The sequence below is a fragment of the Phocoena sinus genome, chromosome 2, assembly GCF_008692025.1.
Source record: "Phocoena sinus isolate mPhoSin1 chromosome 2, mPhoSin1.pri, whole genome shotgun sequence".
Lineage (NCBI taxonomy): Eukaryota > Metazoa > Chordata > Mammalia > Artiodactyla > Phocoenidae > Phocoena > Phocoena sinus.
In genome coordinates, this window is record NC_045764.1 from 62735354 (window position 1) to 62757576 (window position 22223).

Here is a 22223-nt window from a genome sequence, read left to right on the forward strand (position 1 = left end):
GAAAGAAACACTCCTCCAGGTGATCATATAAAATGCTGCTAGTCAGACTTGGTGAAAAAGAGCGGTATTAAATAGCTGGAATAGTATTCATTCTCCTACTGGCTAAGGCAAATCAGGAAGAGTCTACTTTATCACATTCCTGATCCGGGCAAGGTTTAGTATGGGTACTTCAAAAGTCTAGCTTCAGAAATGAAAACTTGGGCTCCACTGAAGTGTTGCAGGGGGAGAAGCTGACCCATAACACTCACTTCTGGCAAAGTTGGGTAGATTCCCAAAGTGGCTACACCTCAAGTGGCCTGCATTACTTTAAAAGCTGCTTGGTGGCCCATCCTCTAGATACCAGTGAGCAATATATAAAGGCACCTGGTCTTCCAATGTGAGAAAGAATTGACAACAAATGGAATCAATGAGACTTAGTACTTGACTGGCAGGAAAGGGTGCTGATATGGGCAACATGGTGGAAGGTGATGTCATTCACTGAGATTGGGGACAGAGGCAGAGCAACTACGATACACATTTTCCAGACTTGATTCTAGGTCCCCTTCTATTCCTACTCTTCACTCTCTCCCGATGTGCTTTCATTTATTTCCTTGGTTGGATTAGCATGTATGTGCCATCAAGTGCAAACTAGTCCTGACTTTTCTTCTGAGCACCAGACCTCTAAGTTCAACTATCTGGATTTCCACTTGGATGTCTCAAATCTCTCTCTCTCTCCCCTTTCTCTGCTCCTTCAGCTGCTCCAGTTTTCCCTAGAGTTCATAAATGGCATGACTATGCACCCTGCTGCTCAAGTCAGAAAGCTGGGAGTCATTAAGACCTCTCCCTCCTCCCCTACACAAATGATCAAGCCTTGCTGATTATACCTACTTGCCTCTCACCACTCTGCCTTGCTCCCTGGGCTCCATCTTTACTGGCTATCTCTCAGTTCACTGAGCACTATGCGCTCTCTTACTACTGGGCTGCAACATGTGCAGCTGTCCCTTACACTAGGGACACATGCCACCCTTCTTGACTTAGACAATGCCTATTCATCTGAAAGGGCTCTTCCCAGACTGGATTAGCCTCTCTAGTTACATAGCCTGTGGCACCTCATTTCTCTTCCACAGCACTCTAAACAATTTCAATTATTTAGAAATTGTATTATTTCTAATAATAGGCATGTCTGTTTGATTCTTTGCTCTGTCTCTAGCACAGGGTCTGGGGTATTTGCTGATTGAAAGTTTGCAGGAGAAGATACTAATTTTTTTTTTTTTTTTTGTGGTACGTGGGCCTCTCACTGTGTGGCCTCTCCCGTTGCGGAGCACAGGCTCCGGACGCGCAGGCTCAGCGGCCATGGCTCACGGGCCCAGCCGCTCCGCGGCATGTGGGATCCTCCCAGACTGGGGCACGAACCCGTGTCCCCTGCATCGGCAGGCGGACTCTCAACCACTGCGCCACCAGGGAAGCCCGATACTGATTTTAATTTTGATTAAATTATGATAGAATATGGGACATATCCCAGTGCAAATACCCATCAAGCAGATGTTTATATGGATCTGAAGCTCAGGAGAGAGCTCTTGTGTGAATAAATGAATTCCTAAAAGTATTTCTCAACTGCTGACTTTTGTTCAATATTATATGCATCTTAGCTCTATCTGTGATGATAAATGTAGCAAGCTTATTTTACTTTACGCAAAATTAATTTTTTGCTACTTCTCAATGTACACTCTCTTAACTCTAATAAAATCTGTTTACTATTTTCAGCACATGCAGTGCTCCTTCTCATCTCTTCTTTTCAACCACTGTTCTGACTCGGTCTTTCAAGTACAGGTCAGGCTTCTCCCCTGACTGCTCTACTGTGCCGTACCACCTCTTCCTTCTCTGAACATACTTCACTTCAACTCATCTCATTGTTTCCTGTGTTTTACATTTTTTCTCCGATTAGACTGAACGCACCTGAAAGTCAAAGACCACGTACTGCTTGCACTGCAGAGGATTTTCATTTCAGTAGCTTCATAAAGGAAACAGTAGGAGTGGGTCACCACAGAGATATTTTTATCCTATCCTATTCTTCTGCTCTCCTACAATTGCCTTATAAGACTGTTCGTGTGGGGAACACTTCCTAGGTTAACTGTGCTGTTTCTTCTTGAAAGGAAAAAGAGAAAGGCTACTCTGTTTCTGAATAAAGCATTAGATTGCTGCTTATTTTCTACCAGAAAAGATGAAGGTAAGTAATTTGTTGGACACCTAAAATTGTCCTTAGGAAAGATATTTACAAAGAAATGATGTGAACAAAAAAGTTGGTCAGGGAAGATTCTGAATTAAAAGGCAAGTCTTTCAAAGAAAGATCTCAATAATGATATAATCCAATTTGGAAAAGTAATTTTATCTACCCAAATCAATTCATTTTCTATTATAAAATATTAACTACATCTCAAAATTTTGGCTTTGTAATTCAACTTTGAGGCATAATTAGTATGAACTAAAATGTACCCATTTAAACGTACACTTTTAATTTTGACAAATATATACACCTGTGTAATCATGACCACAATCAAGATAGAGCGTATTTCCAACACTCCAAATAATTCCCTTATGTCCCTTGCAGTAAATTTCCACCACCCCAATTTCCAGGCAACCACTCATCTTGCTGTGTCACTATAAATAAGTGCTGTCCCTTCTGTAATTTCATAAAAATATAATAACACAGTATGTATTCTCTTGTGTTTGGCTTCTTTTGCTCAGCATAATGTTTGTGAGATTTGTTTTGCTGTGTGTATCCATAGCCTATTTCTTCGAATTGCTGAGTAGTATTCTACTGTATGGATACAGTATAATTTACCATTTACTTGTTTACCCCCTTTAGATTATTATAAATAAATATATCATGAACATCTGTGTAGAAGTCTATGTGTAGATATGTGTCTTTATTTCTCTTGGTTAACTATCTATGAGTGGGAATGTTGGGTTGTATGGTCAACGTTTTAAGAAACCTCCAAACTGTTTTCTAAAGTGGTTGTACCACCTGATATTCCCATCAGCAACTGTGAGTTCCAGTTTTATATCCTTGCTGATATCTGGTATTATCAGTCTATTAAATTTTAGCAATTCTAGAGGTTGTGTAGTGATATTGCATCGTGGCTTTATTTGCATTTCTCTGATGACTAACGAAGCTGAGAATCTTTTCATGTGCTTATTGTCCACTCATATATCATCTTCTTTGGTGTACTGTCCATCCAAATCTTTTGCCTACTTTTTTATTGGATTGTTATCTTCTTATTGAGTTGTTAGAGGTGCTTTTTTTTGTTTGCTTGTTTGTTTTTACATCTTCTAGATTGAAATTCTTTGTCAGGTACTTGAATGATGAGTATTTTCTTCTAGTCTCTGGCTCACCTTTTCATCTTATTGGTGTCTTTCCAAGGAGAAGTTTTAAATCTTGAGGAAGCCTGACTTATTTTTAATTTGTGCTTTTTTGCATCCTAAGAGATCCTTGCTACCCCAAAGTCATGAAGATTTTTTTTCTGTTTTCTACTAGAAGTTTTATAGTTTTAACTGTTGTATTTAGATCTGTTTTTGTGTATGGTATGAGACAAGGGTCAATGAAGGTTCTTTTTTCTTTCTCATACAGATATCCAATTATTCCCACACCTTTTGTTGAAAAGACTATCCTCTTCCCACTGAACTATCTTAGTATTTTTGTCAAAAATCAATTGACCATATACATATGGATCTATTTGTGGACTCTATCCCGCCTACCTTTTACATAAACACTATCAAAATGTCTCGGTTACTGTAGCTTTATAATAAGTCCTGAAATCACGTAGTGTGGGTCTTCTAAACTTTATTCTTCTTTTTCAAAAATGTTTGGCTATTCTAGCTCTTTTGATTTTCCATGTAAATTTTAGAATAAGTTTATCAACGTCTAGAAAAAAGTCTACTGGTTTTCTCAGGGTATATGAAAATTCAAAAAGAGTCACGTACCAAAATGTTCATTGCAGCTCTATTTACAATAGCCCGGAGATGGAAACAACCTAAGTGCCCATCATCGGATGAATGGATAAAGAAGATGTGGCACATATATACAATGCAATATTACTCAGCCTTAAAAAGAAACGAAATTGAGTTATTTGTAATGAGATGGATAGACCTAGAGTCTGTCATACAGAGTGAAATAAGTCAGAAAGAAAAAGACAAATACCGTATGCTAACACATATATATGAAATTTAAGAAAAAAAAGGATGTCATGAAGAACCTAGGAGTGGGACGGGAATAGAGACACAGACCTACTGGAGAATGGACTTGAGGATATGGGGAGGGGGAAGGGTGAGCTTTGACAGGGCGAGAGAGAGTCATGGACATATACACACTAACAAACGTAGTAAGGTAGATAGCTAGGGGGAAGCAGCCGCAAGGCACAGGGATATTAGCTCGGGGCTTTGGGACAGCCTGGAGGGGTGGGATGGGGAGAGTGGGAGGGAGGGAGACGCAAGAGGGAAGACACATGGGAGCATATGTATATGTATAGCTGATTCACTTTGTTATAAAGCAGAAACTAACACACCATTGTAAAGCAATTGTACCCCAATAAAGATGTTAAAAAAAAAAATAACAAAGTAATTCTTTCTCAAAAAAAAAAAAAGTCTACTGGGATTTTACTTGGGATTGCATTGGAGAGGACTGTCATTGTAATATACTGTTTTCCAATCCATGAACATGGTATCTCCATTTATTTAAGTCTTCTTTAATTTCTCTCAGCCATCATTTTCCACTCTTCAGTGCACAGATCTTATATATATATATATATTTAAAGTTTATTCCTAAGTACTTCACATTTTTGATGCTATTAAGTGGTATTGTTATTTTTTTAAATTTTTACTGGAGTATAGTTATGTACAATGTTGTGTTAGTTTCAGGTGTACAGCAAAGTGAATCTGTTATACATATATATCCACTCTTTTTTTGATTCTTTTCCCATATAGGCCATTACAGAGTATTGAGTAGAGTCTCTTGCGCTGCACAGTAGGTCCTTATTAGTTATCTATTTTATATATAGTAGTGTGTATATGTCAATCCCACTCTACCAATTTATCTCTCCTCCCCCTTACCCCCTGGTAACCATAAGTTTATTTTCTACATCTGTAACTCTATTTCTGTTTTGTAGATAAGCTCATTTGTACCCCTCTTTTTGGATTCCACATATAAGCAATATCATATCATATTTGTCTTTCTCTGTCTGACTTTACTCACTATGACAATCTCTAAGTCCATCCATGTTGCTGCAGATGGCATTACTTTGTTCTTTTTTATGGCTAATATTCCATTGTATATATGTACCACAACTTTTTTACCCATTCCTCTGTTGATGGTGGTATTGTTATTTTAATTCCAATTTCCAATTGCTTATTGTTAGTATGTGGAAATACAACTGTTTCTATATATTGACTTTGTATCTTGTGACCTTTTAAACCCAGTTATAGTTTTAGTAGCTTTTTTTTTTTTTTTTTTTTTTTTGCGGTACGCAGGCCTCTCACTGTTGTGGCCTCTCCCATTGTGGAGCACAGGCTCCGGACGCGCAGGCTCAGCGGCCATGGCTCACGGGCCCAGCCGCTCCGCGGCACGTGGGATCTCCCCAGACCGGGGCACGAACCCGTGTCCCCTGCATCGGCAGGCGGACTCTCAACCACTGTGCCACCAGGGAAGCCCCTAGTAGCCTTTTTAATAGATTCCTCAGGATTTCTACCCCAGTAACAATGAGCATGTACAGTGCTCAGATACTGGTTTCTAAATATCATTTATAAAAAATCAGGAGCAATAGCTGATTCAAGGGCAAAGGCTAGGAAAATACCAGATAAGCCTGTAACATCTTACTGTGTCAAAAAGAAAGAAAGTGCTCAAAGAAAGATGGGAGATGTCAAACGGACAGAGAAACTAGTCATAAAGAGACTCCCATTGGCCGCTCTTTCACTATGAAGAGAAGGAAAGCTCCTTCTTACCAAAGAATGTTAATAAATGTAGAAGAAATAATGGAATTAGGAAATCACCACTTGGGAAACACGACAGTAATAACTGTTAACTAAAGACTCTAAAACTAGTGAGTAAAAGTTCGACAAGAAACAAGATATTTACAAAGATTCAAGGTACCTCCCCTGCAAGGTACTTTTTAATTATGAAGGGAAAAAATAATAACTTTATAGTGGAGAAATGTGGAAGATACCATTTTAACCAAGTGGTTAAAGTTAACATCACTAGCATTAGACTCTCATGTGCCTCCTGATATGATGTACTGACAAGAACACATGCATCTATGTCACTCCTTCCAAAAACGCATAAGCTGAATGTAATGAGGAAATATTACACAAGTCTAATCTGAGGAACATTCTATAAAATATAAATGGTCTATATGTATTTTTCAAAAATGTCATAGTCATGGAAGTCAAGAAAAAAACAAGGAACTGTTTCATATAAAAAAACTAATGAGAAACAATAAATACAACATGTGATTCTGCAACAGAAAACAATGTTTTTCTTTTGTTATAAAGGACATTAATGAGACAACTAGTAAAATATGAAGTCTTTAGATAGTTTCACAGTTAATTTGCTCATTTTGATAACTGCACTGTGGTTATATTATAAAATGCCCTTATTTTTAGGAAATGCAAATTAAAAGTAAATATGAGTGGACATAGAGGGGCATCATGTCTGCAACTTACTCTCAAACGGTTCTGCGAAAAAAAAATACAGGTACATACAGCAGATAAAGGATATGTGGTAAAACGTTAACCTCTGGGGAATCTGGGTGAAGGATATATAAAAATTCTTTGTACTATTTTTGAAAGTTTTCTGTAAAAATAAAATTATTACACAATAAAAAGTTAGAAAGAAAGAAATCACATGTGCGATTACTTCCTCTACTTAGCACACATACCCAGATTTTCGATGGTGTAATAGCGCTGTTTATAGTCCACTTTTATGGTCTGGGCATGAGGGCTGCCAATGCCATAACCAATGGCATAACCTCTGACCACAATGTTCTGATTCTCCGGAGGTGTCCAGCTTACTACGATGCTAGTGACAAGTGGGCGGACGTGAAGAGAACTAGGCACTTCGGGGACACGAGTTTCTGGGAAGGAAAACAGAAAAGCAGGATGATATCCAGAGCCACTTTCCTTTAGAATATTTCATCATGCTTGGGAAATGGTGTTCAGCCTTCTGCCCAATTATTTGGGGCTTAGTTTTTTCCATTTTGCCCAAGAATTCAGAGAACCTGTATGTACAGTAAAGTATGGCCCATGGTTTCACTGCAGTCTAAGAAAACAAACTCAAACAGCCTGAAATACAAAACACTGCAGTATTCATTTGGAAGGGAAGAGAAAGAGATCCAAGAATGTCTTCCCAATGGAGAAAAACAAATAAATTGTCTTTCAATTGTTACCCATTCCTCTTGGTCCTACATCTGATTCCCAAACTCTACCAGGTGGAATGAGAAAGGCACACATCAACTAATTAGAAGCCTGCTGTCAACAGGTGATCAAGTATCATATTACAGCAATGATATCAATTATTTACTCCCCAAAGTAATACAGTAAGTCAGAAAATATGAAACTTTAGAACCACAAGTTGATTTAAATGGTGGGAGACTAAGAGGCTTTAAAAGGTGGCAATTTACAGTACCTTCCACTTACATTATTTCAAGGCATAAATTTCTACTACTATTTAAAAATTAGTAAACAAAGAATTAGAGTAAATACCCAGGTCTTTTGTCTTTTAAGTGCAGCACCTGTCTCTGATAAAGGTACATACACACACCCACATGGAGTTACTGAATAAACAGGTGAGAAAAAGGGAAAGGTTTCCAGGACTAAGGGAAGAGGGAAACTGTAACTGAAATAAAGGCACAATTTATGTGGTTCGGCCTTAAATTTTAGATCATTTATCTACTTGACGGCCTTGGTAAAAAACCAGACTTAAAGCACTTGTACATTTTTACTTGTGCTGGTTCTGCTTAAAGGGACGGTTCTCTCTTAAAAAAAAAAAAACAAAAAAAACATTCCAGGAGACTTGCTGTATTACAGGAATGACAGCAGTATAAATCCACTAAAGTTCACAGATTTAAGCCACACAACACCCAAAATCTGTGCCTTTCCAGTTTGACTCATTTGACTTCAGTCAGTACCTAGCCTGTGCCAATCCTGCCGATTGTTGTTCTTACCATCTAAGTCACTTTCAAAAGTTTCAGCAGACAGCCAGTCAGTAGCAGGGCCTGTACCATTGATTGTTAGAGCAGCCACTCGGAAATTATATTCAGTCCCCCGATCAAGACCTGCAACCCAAACGACAGAAAAAAAAAAAAAAAGGGCTGAAACAAGAGGTTTGGAAAAACAAAAGATCAGCAATCTCTCATTAAAGCAAATATCTCATCCACCAACTTAATAAAAAGCTACTATCTTGATAACATTCCAGTTAAAGTTAATACAGAACAAGCAATACATAAATACAGCACAGAGGAGCTCCTACCTCTGAAGTAGAGGCTGAAGCCCACAAAATCCAAGAGGAAAACAAAATGAGTAAAGCTCCCAGGAGACTTTAGATCTTTTAAAAGAGCTTAAAGGCATCTTAGAGATCACTTAATGCAATCCCTTCATTTTGTTACTAAGGAGGCCAAGGCCAAAAAGAGGCCAAAGGAATGAAAGAGTTACAACAAAGGAACAAAGTCAGTTGGTCTCAAAGACACCAAAGACCAGAAAATAATGCAGAGGTATAACACCTACCAGTTTACCTCTGTTCTCTGGGCCACCCCATAACCACAGTAGAAAAAATTTTAAACATCAAATATGGCCTAGAAATCTATTTCTCAACAGCCTATTGCCCATAAGTATATACTATAAGTAAAAGAGAAATAAAGCCTCTCTACTATGCAATCTTTCATATTTACTATCGGCTAACAAAGTACCTGATATACCAATGTACCAAAGGCAACAAAGATCTACATGTAGAAGTCTATCCTACAAAGTGGGGTAACAGTCAATAATATGGTCAGCCATTCATATATTCATGCTTCCATTTTTTTCTCTTTTTATTGTGTTAAAATACATATAACATAAAATTTATCATCTTAGTCATTTTTAAGTGTACAGTTCACATGCACACATTTTTAGAGCACTTAGATTCTAGGTATTGTGATAGGTCTTGTAAGGGTTATGAAAAATTATCCTACTTCCCCATATTCAAATAACAGCATCTTTGGCCAGCAACATAGTACAGAAACTCCAAAGAGAAAGCTACTGAGAGAGAAGTTGGCTAGGATGCAGGATGAGCCCTTGCTCAGTTAATCAATCCTGTCACGTGGTGTGAGAGGAGAGATGGGAGGTTCTGTCCTCTGCAGGCCCATCCTGATTCTGTTTGTCCACAAGAAAGCAAGAAGCAAGACAGGAGGAGAAGCAGAAAGGCTGGGGCCAAGTCAGTTTACCTCTCTGTCTCCTCCCTGCACACAATGAACAGGATGTGCCAGAGTGGGCTACACAAGCATTTGTAACTTTAACAGACAACAAACATGGTTCAATTGAGGACTTGGAAGAATTCAACCAATCAGATTGTCATTCCCTCTCCTCTGGGGAGTTGGAACGTAAGAGAGGGAGAGAGCAAGTGCGAGAGAGAGTGCACATAAGCAAGTGCAAGTGAGAGAGACGCGTGAGTGTAAAGGCTGAGCTCCTCTCCCTCAAGATAACCTAGAGAGCTCATCGACTAAAACCAAGGCACTCGATTCATATTATAAAGATACGGCAGAATGTGTTTAGTGCTGTAAGTGGTACAAAAAGAAGACACAACAATTACTTCCGGCTAAAACTTAAAATCCTATAATTTGTTGTTCAGTACAGGATCTTGGGAACCCATACTGTTCTCCAATACTTATCAGCTTCAAGTTAATGCTTCAAGAGAACAATGATCTCCACTTTTGCTCATCATTGTATACTCAGTGCCAGTACCTGCTAATAAAAGTTCAATAAAGTCTATTAAACAAATGAATGAATCTAAATATGATTTTAAAATGCAAGAATTTTCTTGATAAAGAAAAGGCTATTTTTATGATGAAAGTGGTACTCTGCTTATACATCAAATGTTCCACTGAGAAAACGAATAGTCTCCTCATGGGCAAGGACTGTATCTACTTTTATTTATTAGAAACAAGAAGAGTGCCTGGTATACAATAAACATCTACTATTAAACATTCAAAATAAAAGCCTTATCTTTGGGAAATGTTATTTATCTGTGTCTGGAGTAAAATCAGACTGACTTTTAAGAACATTCGTGACCAATTTTGCTGTAATGCTCCTTTGGTGAGACTTCTCAGCAACACCCCTACAGCCATATTTCCCTTCCGCAGCTTAGAGCTGTGGGGTTATGAGAGGAAACTAGAAGACTGAAAGATACCCTTGAAGACAAACATTCACCTTCTCCTATTTTGAAAGAAGTCAATCTCATCCATGAGGTGAGGAGTACAGAGAAAAGCTTGCTGGTTTACTGGAGTACAGTTTTTCACTGTCACTGGCTCTCCAATTTTCAGAAACCTATACCTATACAGATTATATAGATTAGGGTTCATTTTTATCAGGTGTGCCACTTGCTCTGTTTCACACAAAGGGAGAACTATACAAAAGAGCTCTCCTTGACAGAATTTTCTAGAACTTTATCATGTCTGTAGAAGCAAGAATGATTATTGCGTGGCTGTGGCTATTCACAAATGTTGTTTCAGGCCACATATACCTGAGTGGTGTCAGCGTTATAGAAGGCATTTTGTAGGCCTCTGCTACCAACTAGACTGAGTGGATTCTTTGCTTATATAGCTTTGTTTTACCTTTCTTTCAGATTACAAAAGAGTTATATATGTGTGTGTGTGTGTGTATATATATATTCAAAAAAGAAGACATAGAGAACACAGAAAAACACAAGTAAGGCAATGAAACTCAAATGCAATTTACCAGAGATAGCAGAACCTGTAAAAGTGTTTTCCACTAATTTGTATCAAGTCAGAAGTAGACTGAACTCTTACAAATTGTTTTAAACCATTTTTGCTTTGTGTAAGTCAACGGCCCAGAGCAGTCATTAGACTAGCACAATTCAATGTCTGAGAGAGACACCATCTCCTAGCTTTCGCCTATGTGCAAAGCAGCTTACCTTCAATCAACTGTGACAGCTGTGTCCCAGTCACCAACGTCTCAGTGACATCGCTCTTTCGGGAGGCCTTTCGGTAGCGAACCCTGTAGCCAGTGATCTGTCCATTTTGTGTGGCTGGAGGAGGTGGCTGCCAGTGAATCACAATACTCTGGGAAAGACAAGATTATAGGGTAAAGACCGAATATATCAAATCTCGGTCCTGTTTTATGTATTATTACTCTGAATTCAGTGTGTAAGAGAAGGAACCATAAAAGCAACGGAGTGTTCAGGCAGAGTCTTACTAAGTTATTTAATAATCACTCAAAAATAGTGTTTCATTTTAAAACCATCAAAGACCAAATGGGGAGACTGTATTTGTGGGCAGCATACGCTCAGCACTTTATTTTGCCAGAATGAAGACATAGGGCAAAAGTCTCAGGAAAGTTTTTGAAGGAAAACGTAAGGTCAGAGGCATGTGGATTAGGAAGTAAACTACTGTTAGGTGTAAGGTTCTCTTCTACTTCCACTGTAGCAACAGCAAAATTAGACAATTTCTGTCTAAAACTTTTCAAAGAGGGGACTGTTAATCAACAGCTGCTTGTTTCTTAAAGGAAAAGGAGTCCCATAGTCCTTTTTGAAAGAACTGACTGTCTCAGTTGTCTATGCAGCCCAGTAGGGGTTCTGGGCGCCTGAGAGGCACACGTGGCCTTCAGTGCACAGTGAACTTGACCAGGAGGGACGGCTTCAGCAATGCAACCATCTGACAGACGTCTGCCTTTGATTCACACTGGGCTCACCTCACAGTACTAAACAGGCTATGGTATCATACACAACAACTTACTTCTTTCTACCTGTCACCAAGGTTCCGGATGTCATGATTTACATAATAATAGCAATGTACTTGAAGAAAGGCTAAAGTAATTTTGCACAACAGAAAGGCAGTAAAGTTGAACAGAATCAACCAGAGTTGGCTTCTAAGCCCAGCTTTAAAATGGCAAGTGTAATATCTATGTTACTTTTTTTCTTTGCTTGATTATGATTGTTTTAATACAGAATCTCCCTCTCTATTTGCTCTCCTGAGGCAAATAGAAAATGAACAACAGCAATATAAAGTTTTACCTTTGAATTTCTTACTTCTAAAGACAGATTCTGAGGAGCAGCACTGGGAACTGCATAGGCAAAAAAAAAGAAAAAAAATTTCAATCACTCAGGTATCACCCATCATGTGACTGTTCTTGGCTGGACTTTATACAAATGCCACATCTCAAACACTGATATACAACCTGAAGGTCTAACCCAGCAGCCAGTGCCCTCATGTTGAAAGTATCTGGACAAGGTGTGGGGCCATATTTGATTCATTTAAAATAATGAGACCCATTCACATATGCACCCATACCCAAGTCAGGCTGTACCTTTGGGAAGTCAGGTACTTATTTCAAGGATATGATAGTGACTGTAAACTTTTCTAGACCCCAAATACATTCTGAATCTTTAACGAATTCTTTTGAATATTCTTGGGAGTAGCATATCTTTATCTTGGGATACATTTTCTGGAAACAAGTCTAATGACTATGGCAAATGAATCAACTGGGTAATATCACTATGAGTCCAAAATGTGATGTACACAAATCAATGAGCTTGGCTTTCTTGTGGGGTCCTAAACTGGTTTTAAAGGCCGTTTCCAAGTAGAGCAAAGAGATGTTTAAGCAATGACAGTCCAGTTAAGAAACGATCTGGCTTCCCAAGGGAACTATGTAGCAGGGAACACTCATTCAGATGTGAGAAGTTTGGGACCATTGGTTAAAAAACAGCTGTATAACTTTAGCTTCTCACATATTAGAACATAAGACAAGGGTATCTCAAAGTTTATGGTCCACACACCCTCCAGTGTCTTCTTCTGTAGTAATTATAGGAAGCAAAGAAAATTTAAGTAAACCTGATTAGTTTCTTCTCCATCACAAAATGCTAACCTTGGCTTTTCTCTCCTAATCCATCCATGGAAATTTCTCCCTCCCATTCTCTGACATTTGGTGACCAGGCGTATAACTAAGTGCCCACTGAGCTACAGGCTTCTGGAGGACAGAGACTATTTCTTGTTTGCTGTCGAATCCTGTGCTAACAACAAAGTACGTCAGGCCTCAACCAAGAGATTCGGGCACAGAGGGTCTGGAGAAGGACTTAGGAACCCGTGTTTTGAAAAAAGTCCATGGATGGTTTTGATCATCTCCCTGAACCTCTGACTTAGCTGCAAAGGCACCAACATAATTGTTGTTGCTGTCTTCTTCTTCATCATCACCACCACTGCCACCATCATAGCTAAGATCTGCTGCATGCTCCTACATGACAGGTACTTAATCCTTAAAACAATCCTGCAAAGGAGTTTCTATTATTATTCCCATTTTATAGATGAGAAAACGATAGATGCAGCTCAGGAGAGTTAACTTGCTCAAGGTATTTGTTTCAGCTGGTATAGGAACTAAGATTTATCTTACTCCGAACTGCTGCCCTTAACCACCATGCCGAGACACATTCAGTTCCCGTGACAGGCACTGTAGTCAGCATGCCAAGCCACTTAATGCCGTTAAAAGTGGCTCATGGGTAGATTTAAGAGCCTACCTCAAAAAACAGGGTAATGTAGTTGGCTAACCAAACTACAGTTTGCATTTATTTTTCCCAACTTTTTATCCTGAAAAATTGCAAGCACAAAGAGTGACAAGAAGAATACAATGAACACCATACATTCTTTTCCTGGATTCACCAATTGTTAATATTCTGCCACATCTGCTTTATTTCTCTCATTATATTTACACAAACATGTTTATCTATCTACATATTGTTTCTGGATGGCTGAGAGACAGTTACAGTCGTCATGATACTTCACTCCTAAATACTACAGTATGTATCTCCTAAGAACAAAAACATTCTCCAACAAAATGATAATACAGTGATCACACTAAAAATCTAATCAACGCAAAAATATTACCTAATATACCTAATAACATATCTAATATTTAATAGTGACTGATACTATACCAACCTAACATTAAGTAATTGTACCAAGAGTGTCCTTTTTAGCTGTTTTAACTCCCAGAATCAAAGATCACACGTTTTATTTTATTTCATGTGTCTTTACTTTCCGTTAATCTAGATTCTAGAACGATTCCCCTACCTTTTTTGTTTTTTTCATGAGACTAGTATTTTCTAAGAATTCAGGACAGTTTATTTAATTATTTGCAGAATGTCCATCAATTTCAATATGTCTAGTTATTTCATCATGATCATATTTAAATTAAACATTTTTGGCAGGGATACAACATAGAGGAGAAGTTCTATCTTTCTTGATGCAACATATCACATGATGTCAGTCTGCTCCTTTGTTGGTGATGTGATGTCTGGCTACCTGCTTAAAGGAGTCAAACTATAGCTTCTAAGGCATGCATGTTTATGTATAAGGGCTATACATATATACACACATTTTTAAGAAAAAGACATTTTTGTTAACACTTGGATTTAGCTGAGTTTCAGGACATAATACATACACTAAGTGCAATAAACTGCTATTTTCTGTTCTACTTTAAAAACATTTTTTAAAAATGCTGGTTTTGACCAACTCAATCTTGTTGTCAGGCTGTACTTTGAAAACGACTGCTTTAGGGTCATAGGTATAAGCAAATATTCAGTCACAGGTGAGAAATAAACTGTCACAAAACCCTGAGGAATTTAAAAGACCTATTTGTATGCACCCAACATAGGAGCACCTCAAAACATAGGGCAAATGCTAACAGCCATAAAAGGGGAAATGGACAGTAACACAGTAATAGTAGCGGACTTTAACACCCCACTTTCACCAATGGACAGATCACACAAAACGAAAAAAAATAAGGAAACACAAGCTTTAAATGATCCATTAAACAAGAAGGACTTGATATTTATAGGACATTCCATTCCAAAACAACAGAAAACACTTTCTTCTCAAGTGCTCATGGAACATTCTCCAGGATAGATCGTATCTTGGGTCACAAATCAAGTCTTGGTAAATTTAAGAAAATTGAAATCGTATCAAGTATCTTTTCTGACCACAATGCTATGAGACTAGATATCAATTACAGGAAAAAAAACCTGTAAAAAATACAAACACATGGAGGCTAAACAATACACTACTAAATATCCAAGAGATCACTGAAAAAAATCAAAGAGGAAATAAAAAAATACCTAGAAACAAATGACAATGAAAACACAACGACCCAAAACCTATGGGATGCAGCAAAAGCAGGTCTAAGAGGGAAGTTTATAGCAATCCAATCCTACCTCAAGAAACCAGAAACATCTCAAACAACCTAAACTTACACCTAAAGCAATTAGAGAAAGAACAAAAAACCCCCAAAGTTAGCAGAAGGAAAGAAAACATAAGATCAGATCAGAAATAACTGAAAAAGAAATGAAGGAAACAATAGCAAAGATCAATAAAACTAAAAGCTGGTTCTTTGAGAAGATAAACAAAATTGATAAACCATTAGCCAGACTCATCAAGAAAAAAAGGGAGAAGACTGAAATCCGTAGAATTAGAAATGAAAAAGGAGAAGTAACAATTGACACTGCAGAAATACAAAGGATCATGAGAGATTACTACAAGCAACTATATGCCAATAAAATGGACAACCTGGAAGAGATGGACAAATTCTTAGAAAAGCACAACCTTCCGAGACTGAACCAGGAAGAAATAGAAAATATAAACAGACCAATCACAAGCACTGAAATTAAAACTGTGATTAAAAATCTTCCAACAAACAAAAGCCCAGGACCAGATGGCTTCACAGGCGAATTCTATGAAACATTTAGAGAAGAGCTAACACCTATCCTTCTCAAACCCTTCCAAACTATAGCAGGGGGAGGAACATTCTCAAACTCATTCTATGAGGCCACCATCACCCTAATACCAAAACCAGACAAAGATGTCACAAAAAAAGAAAACTACAGGCAAATATCACTGATGAACATAGATGCAAAAATCCTCAACAAAATACTAGCAAACAGAATCCAACAGCACATTAAAAGGATCATACACCATGATCAATGGGGTTTGTCCCAGAAAAGAAAGGATTCTTCAGTATACTCAAATCAATCAGTGTGATAAACCACATTAACAAACTGAAGGAGAAAAACCATATGATCATCTCAATAGATGCAGAAAAAGCTTTCAACAAAATTCAACACCCATTTATGATAAAAACCCTCCAGAAAGTAGGCAGAGAGGGAACTTACCTCAACATAATAAAGGTCATATATGACAAACCCACAGCCAACGGCGTTCTCAATGGTGAAAAACTGAAACCATGTCCACTAAGATCAGGAAAAAGACAAGGCTTGCTAAAAAGACAAGGTTTCTCTTTAGCCACAGCAATCAGAGAAGAAAAAGAAACAGAAGGAATCCAAATTGGAAAAGAAGAAGTAAAGCTGTCACTGTTTGCAGATGACATGATACTATACTATACACAGAGAATCCTAAAGATGCTACCAGAAAACTACTAGAGCTAATTAATGAATTTGGTAAAGTAGCAGGATACAAAATTAATGCACAGAAATCTCTGGCATTCCTATACACTAATGATGAAAAATCTGAAAGAGAAACTAAGGAAACACTCCCATTTACCACTACAGCAAAAAAAATAAAATACCTAGGAATAAACCTACCAAAGGAGACAAAAGACATGTATGCAGAAAACTATAAGACACTGATGAAAGAAATTAAAGATGATACAAATATATGGAGAGATATACCATGTTCTTGGAGTGGAAGAATCAACACTGTAAAAATGACTATTCTACCCAAAGCAATCTACAGATTCAATGCAATCCCTATCAAACTACCAATGCTATTTTTCACAGAACTAGAACAAACAATTTCACAATTTGCATGGAAACACAAAAGACCCCGAATAGTCAAAGCAATCTTGAGAAAGAAAAACGGAGCTTGAGGAATCAGCCTCCCTGACTTCAGACTATATACTACAAAGCTACAGTAATCAAGACAGTATGGTATTGGCACAGAAATATAGATCAGTGGAACAGGATAGAAAGCCCAGAGATAAACCCACTCACATATGGTCACCTTATCTTTGACAAAGGAGGCAAGAATATACAATGGAGAAAAGACAGCCTCTTCAATAAGTCGTGCTGGGAAAACTGGACAGCTACATGTAAAAGAATGAAATTAGAACACTCCCTAACACCATACATAAAAATAAACTCAAAATGGATTAAAGACCTAAATGTAAGGCCAGACACTATCAAACTCTTAGAGGAAAACATAGGCAGAACACTCTATGACATAAATCACAGCAAGATCCTTTTTGACTCATCTTCTAGAGAAATGGAAATAAAAACAAAAATAAACAAATGGGACCTAATGAAACTTAACAGCTGTTGCACAGCAAAGGAAACCATAAAAAGACGAAAAGACAACCCTCAGAATGGGAGAAAATATTTGCAAATGAAGCAACTGACAAAGGATTAATTTCCAAAATTGACAAGCAGCTCATGCAGCTCAATATAAAAAAAATAAACAACCCAATCCCAAAATGGGCAGAAGACCTAAATAGACATTTGTCCAAAGAAGATATACAGATTGCCAACAAACACATGAAAGGATGTTCAACATCACTAATCATCAGAGAAATGCAAATCAAAATTACAGTGAGTATCACCTCACACCAGTTAGAATGGCCATCATCAAAAAGTCTACAAACAATAAATGCTGGAGAGGGTGTAGAGAACAGGGAACCCTCTTGCACTGTTGGTGGGAATGTAAATTGATACAGCCACTATGGAGAACAGTATGGAGGTTCCTTAAAAAACTAAAAATAGTACTACCATATGACCCAGCAATCCCACTACTGGGCAAATACCCTGAGAAAACCATAATTCAAAGAGAGTCATGTACCACAATGTTCACTGCAGCTCTATTTACAATATCCAGGACATGGAAACAACCTAAGTGTCATCAACAGATGAATGGATAAAGATGTGGCACATATATACAATGGAATATTACTCAGCCATAAAAAGAAACGAAATTGAGTTATTTGTAGTGAGGTGGATGGACCTAGGGACTGTCATACAGAGTGAAGTAAGCCAGAAAAAGGAAAACAAATACCGTATGCTAACACATATATATGGAATCTTAAAAAAAAAAAAAGGTTCTGAAGAACCTAGGGTTAGGACAGGAATAAAGATACAGACATAGAGAATGCACTTGAGGACATAGGGAGGGGGAAGCGTAAGCTGGGATGAAGTGAGAGAGTGGCAGGGACATATACACACTACCAAATGCAAAACAGGTAGCTAGTGGGAAGCAGCTACATAGCACAGGGAGATCAGCTCGATGCTTTGTGCCCACCTAGAGGGGTGGGATAGGGAGGGTGGGAGGGAGATGCAAGAGGGAGGCGATATGGGGATATATGTATATGTATAGCTGATTCACTTTGTTATACAGCAGAAACTAACACACCATTGTAAAGCAATTATACTCCAATAAAGATGTTTAAAAAAAAAAAAAGACCTATTTGGCAGGCAAATATGATTATTAAGTAGAGCAAGCCCAGCCTTCCAACAGCCCTGGCATGGTCTGTGCTATGAACAAGCAATAATATTTACTTATACAAAAGCATCTAGTAAAAATAAAAATACAGAGAAACTATTCAGTACCAGGCACTACATGTTCTATGCTCTCTCACTGGATCTTTACAGCAACCCAATGAAGTTGGTATTATAAATTTCACATATAAGGAAACATGCTCAGACATGTGAAGTGACTTGACCGAAGTCACACTACTAGAACTGGTATCTGAACCAGTTCAGATGTCAAGTCTCCTTGACATCAAAGCCCATGATCTTGCTACTATGCCACCAGCGCCCCCAAGTATGGTATTTTGTTCCAGAGGAAGAAAGACTCACCATCTGAAAATGTTCGAACAGCAACATCTTGTGTGGAGACTCCAGGACCATGTTTATTGTAGGCCACCACTCGGAAACTATACTCTGTATATTTTTTCAACCCGTTAATGGTGTGGGAGTGACTTGAAACATCAACATCCTTGAATAAAATAAAACAATTTATATATACACAACTCAAGCCAAAAGAAATGCTGCAAAATAAAGAACTATACAAATTCTATATTTGACATAATGCAGATTTTTGTTCCTTTTACAGAATATTATTTAACAGTTAAAGCAAATTAATCATAAGCACTGCAGTTTGCTGAGAAATACTCCTTGATGTTTAGGAACCCTTGCTGGCAAAAACTACAGAATAAACCTTTGTACCAAGAAATAGAATCTATCAACTTTTCATTTCTTATACATATTTTTTTCCTCAGATTTCTAGACAAGCAGGTATTGAGTTTAGGAAATATATTTCAACTCTACTATTCCAATCAATGCATTAAAAAATGGCTTCCTATTATACCTGTTCTTTATCAGTTCCTTTTTCCATGTAGTACAGTTTGTAATTCTGAATTTCCCCATTTCCAGACAATGGTGTTTCCCAGGTGACAGTAATGGAAGTAGGTGAAGTTGCATATGCTCGGATGTTAGGTGCTGGGCCAGGGAGCTGAACTAGAAAGAAAATTTCAAGACAGTAAGACATAAATAAAATTTACTGCATCCCTCAAGACCATTCTCAGCAATAATGGCACACTATGTTTTTTTTTTTAATTTAATTAATTATTTATTTTTGGCTGTGTCGGGTCTTCGCTGCTGCACGTGGGTCTTCTCTAGTTGCAGCGAGCGGGGACTACTCTTCATTGCGGTGCGTGGGCTTCTCACTGAGGTGGCTTCTCTTGTTGAAGAGCGTGGGCTCTAGGCACGTGGGCTTCAGTAGTTGTGGCATGTGGGCTCAGTAGTTGTGGCTTCCAGGCTCTAGAGTGCAGGCTCAGTAGTTCTGGCACACGGGCTTAGTTGCTCCGCGGCATGTGGGATCTTCCCGGACCAGGACTCGAACCTGTGTCCCCTGCGTTGGCAGGCGGATTCTTAACCATTGCACCACCAGGGAAGCCCTGGCTATGTTTTTAAAACAAAAAAAAACTACGAAAACAAGCGTTCTGACTGAAGTGGTTTCAGGATAATATATAATTAAATGATTTCCCTCTTTATGACTGAAAAACCAAAAATCATCTGTGATGTATCTCAAATTTATTCAAAGAAAAATGTGAACAGTGCAGAATTCTTCTTGTGGTTTATAAAATCCTAGTTTTGCAGTGGGACTGCAGCACATAAAAGCAAACATCACAAAAAGAGAGCCTTCTTTTACCAGGCTCTGGGGATACAATGAATGATGGACAGAGTCCCTGCCCACAAAGAACTCCCAGTCTAGAGGGAAGTCAGACATACAGTTACAAAGAAGATCCTAAGTGCTGATAGATTAGGTAACGTCTGTAATGAAAACTGAAAGAACAGAGTACACAATTCTGCTTTGGGTGGGGGTGGTTACAAAAGGGAAGGATTGGTGAGGACTTCCGAGGAGCAGGAAGAATGAGTAGTTTTCTCAGACACCAAGAGGGAAATTGATCCAATCAATTTGGACATAACAGGTAAGAACACAGTGTCATGTGGTTCACGGTGAAACAAGAATGGATATGGGAGAAAGAATGCTGCAAAGGATGACAAGAGCCAGATAAAGGAGAACCTCTAAGGCCCTGCTATGAGTTCGGATTATTTCTTGCAGGTGTTAGGTAATTACTGAAGAATTTTGAGCAGGAACATGACATGATCAGATCTGCATTTAAAAAGAACATGTGAACACATGCATGGAAGAAAAACAATAATGGCACAAGACTAGATAAATAATAATTTTAAAAATAGCCACCATTTATTGAATGCTTGCAATCAGTCCAGCATTAAGTGCTTTACATTTATTTAAATTACATCTTATTTAATCTGTGCACTAACCCAAATGAGATGGATACTGTTATCATTCCTACTTATGGATGAGGCTGAGAGGTTAAGAACCATTCCCAAAAGATAGAAAAGTTGGCGGGTAGTGGAGCTAGGAGCAGAGCACTTCCTCGTTCTAAAACGTGGACTCAGGAAAACCAGTTAGGGGATTATGACAACACCCTCTGTGGGATGATGTGACTGGAAGATCCCACGATTGGCTGACTGATTGTCTGCCCAGCTCTAAATCCTACAACAGCTCACATCCTTTTTTACTATATTTTTTGTCTGACTGACAGGCTCCAGTCCCAGTTTATACACAAATCCTGGCAGGTGCCTATATCTACATTTTGGTGGATACTCTGTATCTGAAAACCATTTCTCTGGTGCCACTGCTTCTGTAACAGACATCCATTAGATTTAAGGAAAGGGGAAAAAACAAACAAAATGTAAAACAAGCTGGCTTGCTTAAATAACAGCATGACAGTTGAAGATTCGTTTTCCTACCAAAGCAGAGAAACCTGAATATGGTTTTCTGGCAGTTGTTTGCTTTATTTAGGCATGAATCATGTTATTCACTTAAGAGCATATTTTGTGCAGCCTGACAGGTGGGAACTGTCACACTTCTGCTGCTATGGAAAACTTTCCCCTAACTTTTTAAAAGGGAAGGAGAACAGAACAAATTCCCTTGAAATCACTTTCAGTATATTCATTGGCTAAATGTAGGCAAAGATGATCCTAAAATAGGAGCTAGTAAATTCTTTCATTTCATCTGTACAGTGGCATTAAAAAATGGAAAAAAATTTAAGTTGGTTTGAAAAGCTAAAAATGTAAACTATTTTCCCAAGGCTGACTCCCACACTTACGGCCCCTCCCACCTGCCCCCAAGCTGAATACCTCCAGATAAAATGCAAATCTCTCTCCACTAACTCCTCTTTTGCCAAAACATGTTATAGTCACTCTCTACCCCTAAAATACTCTCACCAGAATCTGCTGACCCTTCCATCTATATTCTTATTTAGCTACTTTCGTTTCATCGAATTCCTTGAATAAATGATTGTGCTGCCTACTTTCCTTGTGATGACTGTACATCACATCATTGCCCGTTTACTTGTCTGGCGCTGGTACCAAACTGTAAGCTCCTTGTGAACAGAAGTCAAGT

General features: G+C 38.2%; 1 protein-coding gene across 5 annotated transcripts in view; it reads right to left on the reverse strand.

The window, feature by feature from the left end:
- Positions 1 to 22223, reverse strand: part of NEO1 (neogenin 1) — a 243043-nt gene that overhangs the window by 35778 nt on the left and 185042 nt on the right. For all 5 annotated transcript variants that reach the window (XM_032622728.1, XM_032622724.1, XM_032622723.1 and 2 more), the window contains exons 10-15: positions 19596 to 19744; positions 19085 to 19223; positions 12251 to 12300; positions 11153 to 11300; positions 8190 to 8300; positions 6906 to 7100 (exon numbers count right to left, since the gene is read on the reverse strand). In XM_032622728.1, the coding sequence (XP_032478619.1) occupies positions 6906 to 7100; positions 8190 to 8300; positions 11153 to 11300; positions 12251 to 12300; positions 19085 to 19223; positions 19596 to 19744 (792 nt within the window). The remainder of the gene's footprint in view (positions 1 to 6905; positions 7101 to 8189; positions 8301 to 11152; positions 11301 to 12250; positions 12301 to 19084; positions 19224 to 19595; positions 19745 to 22223) is intronic.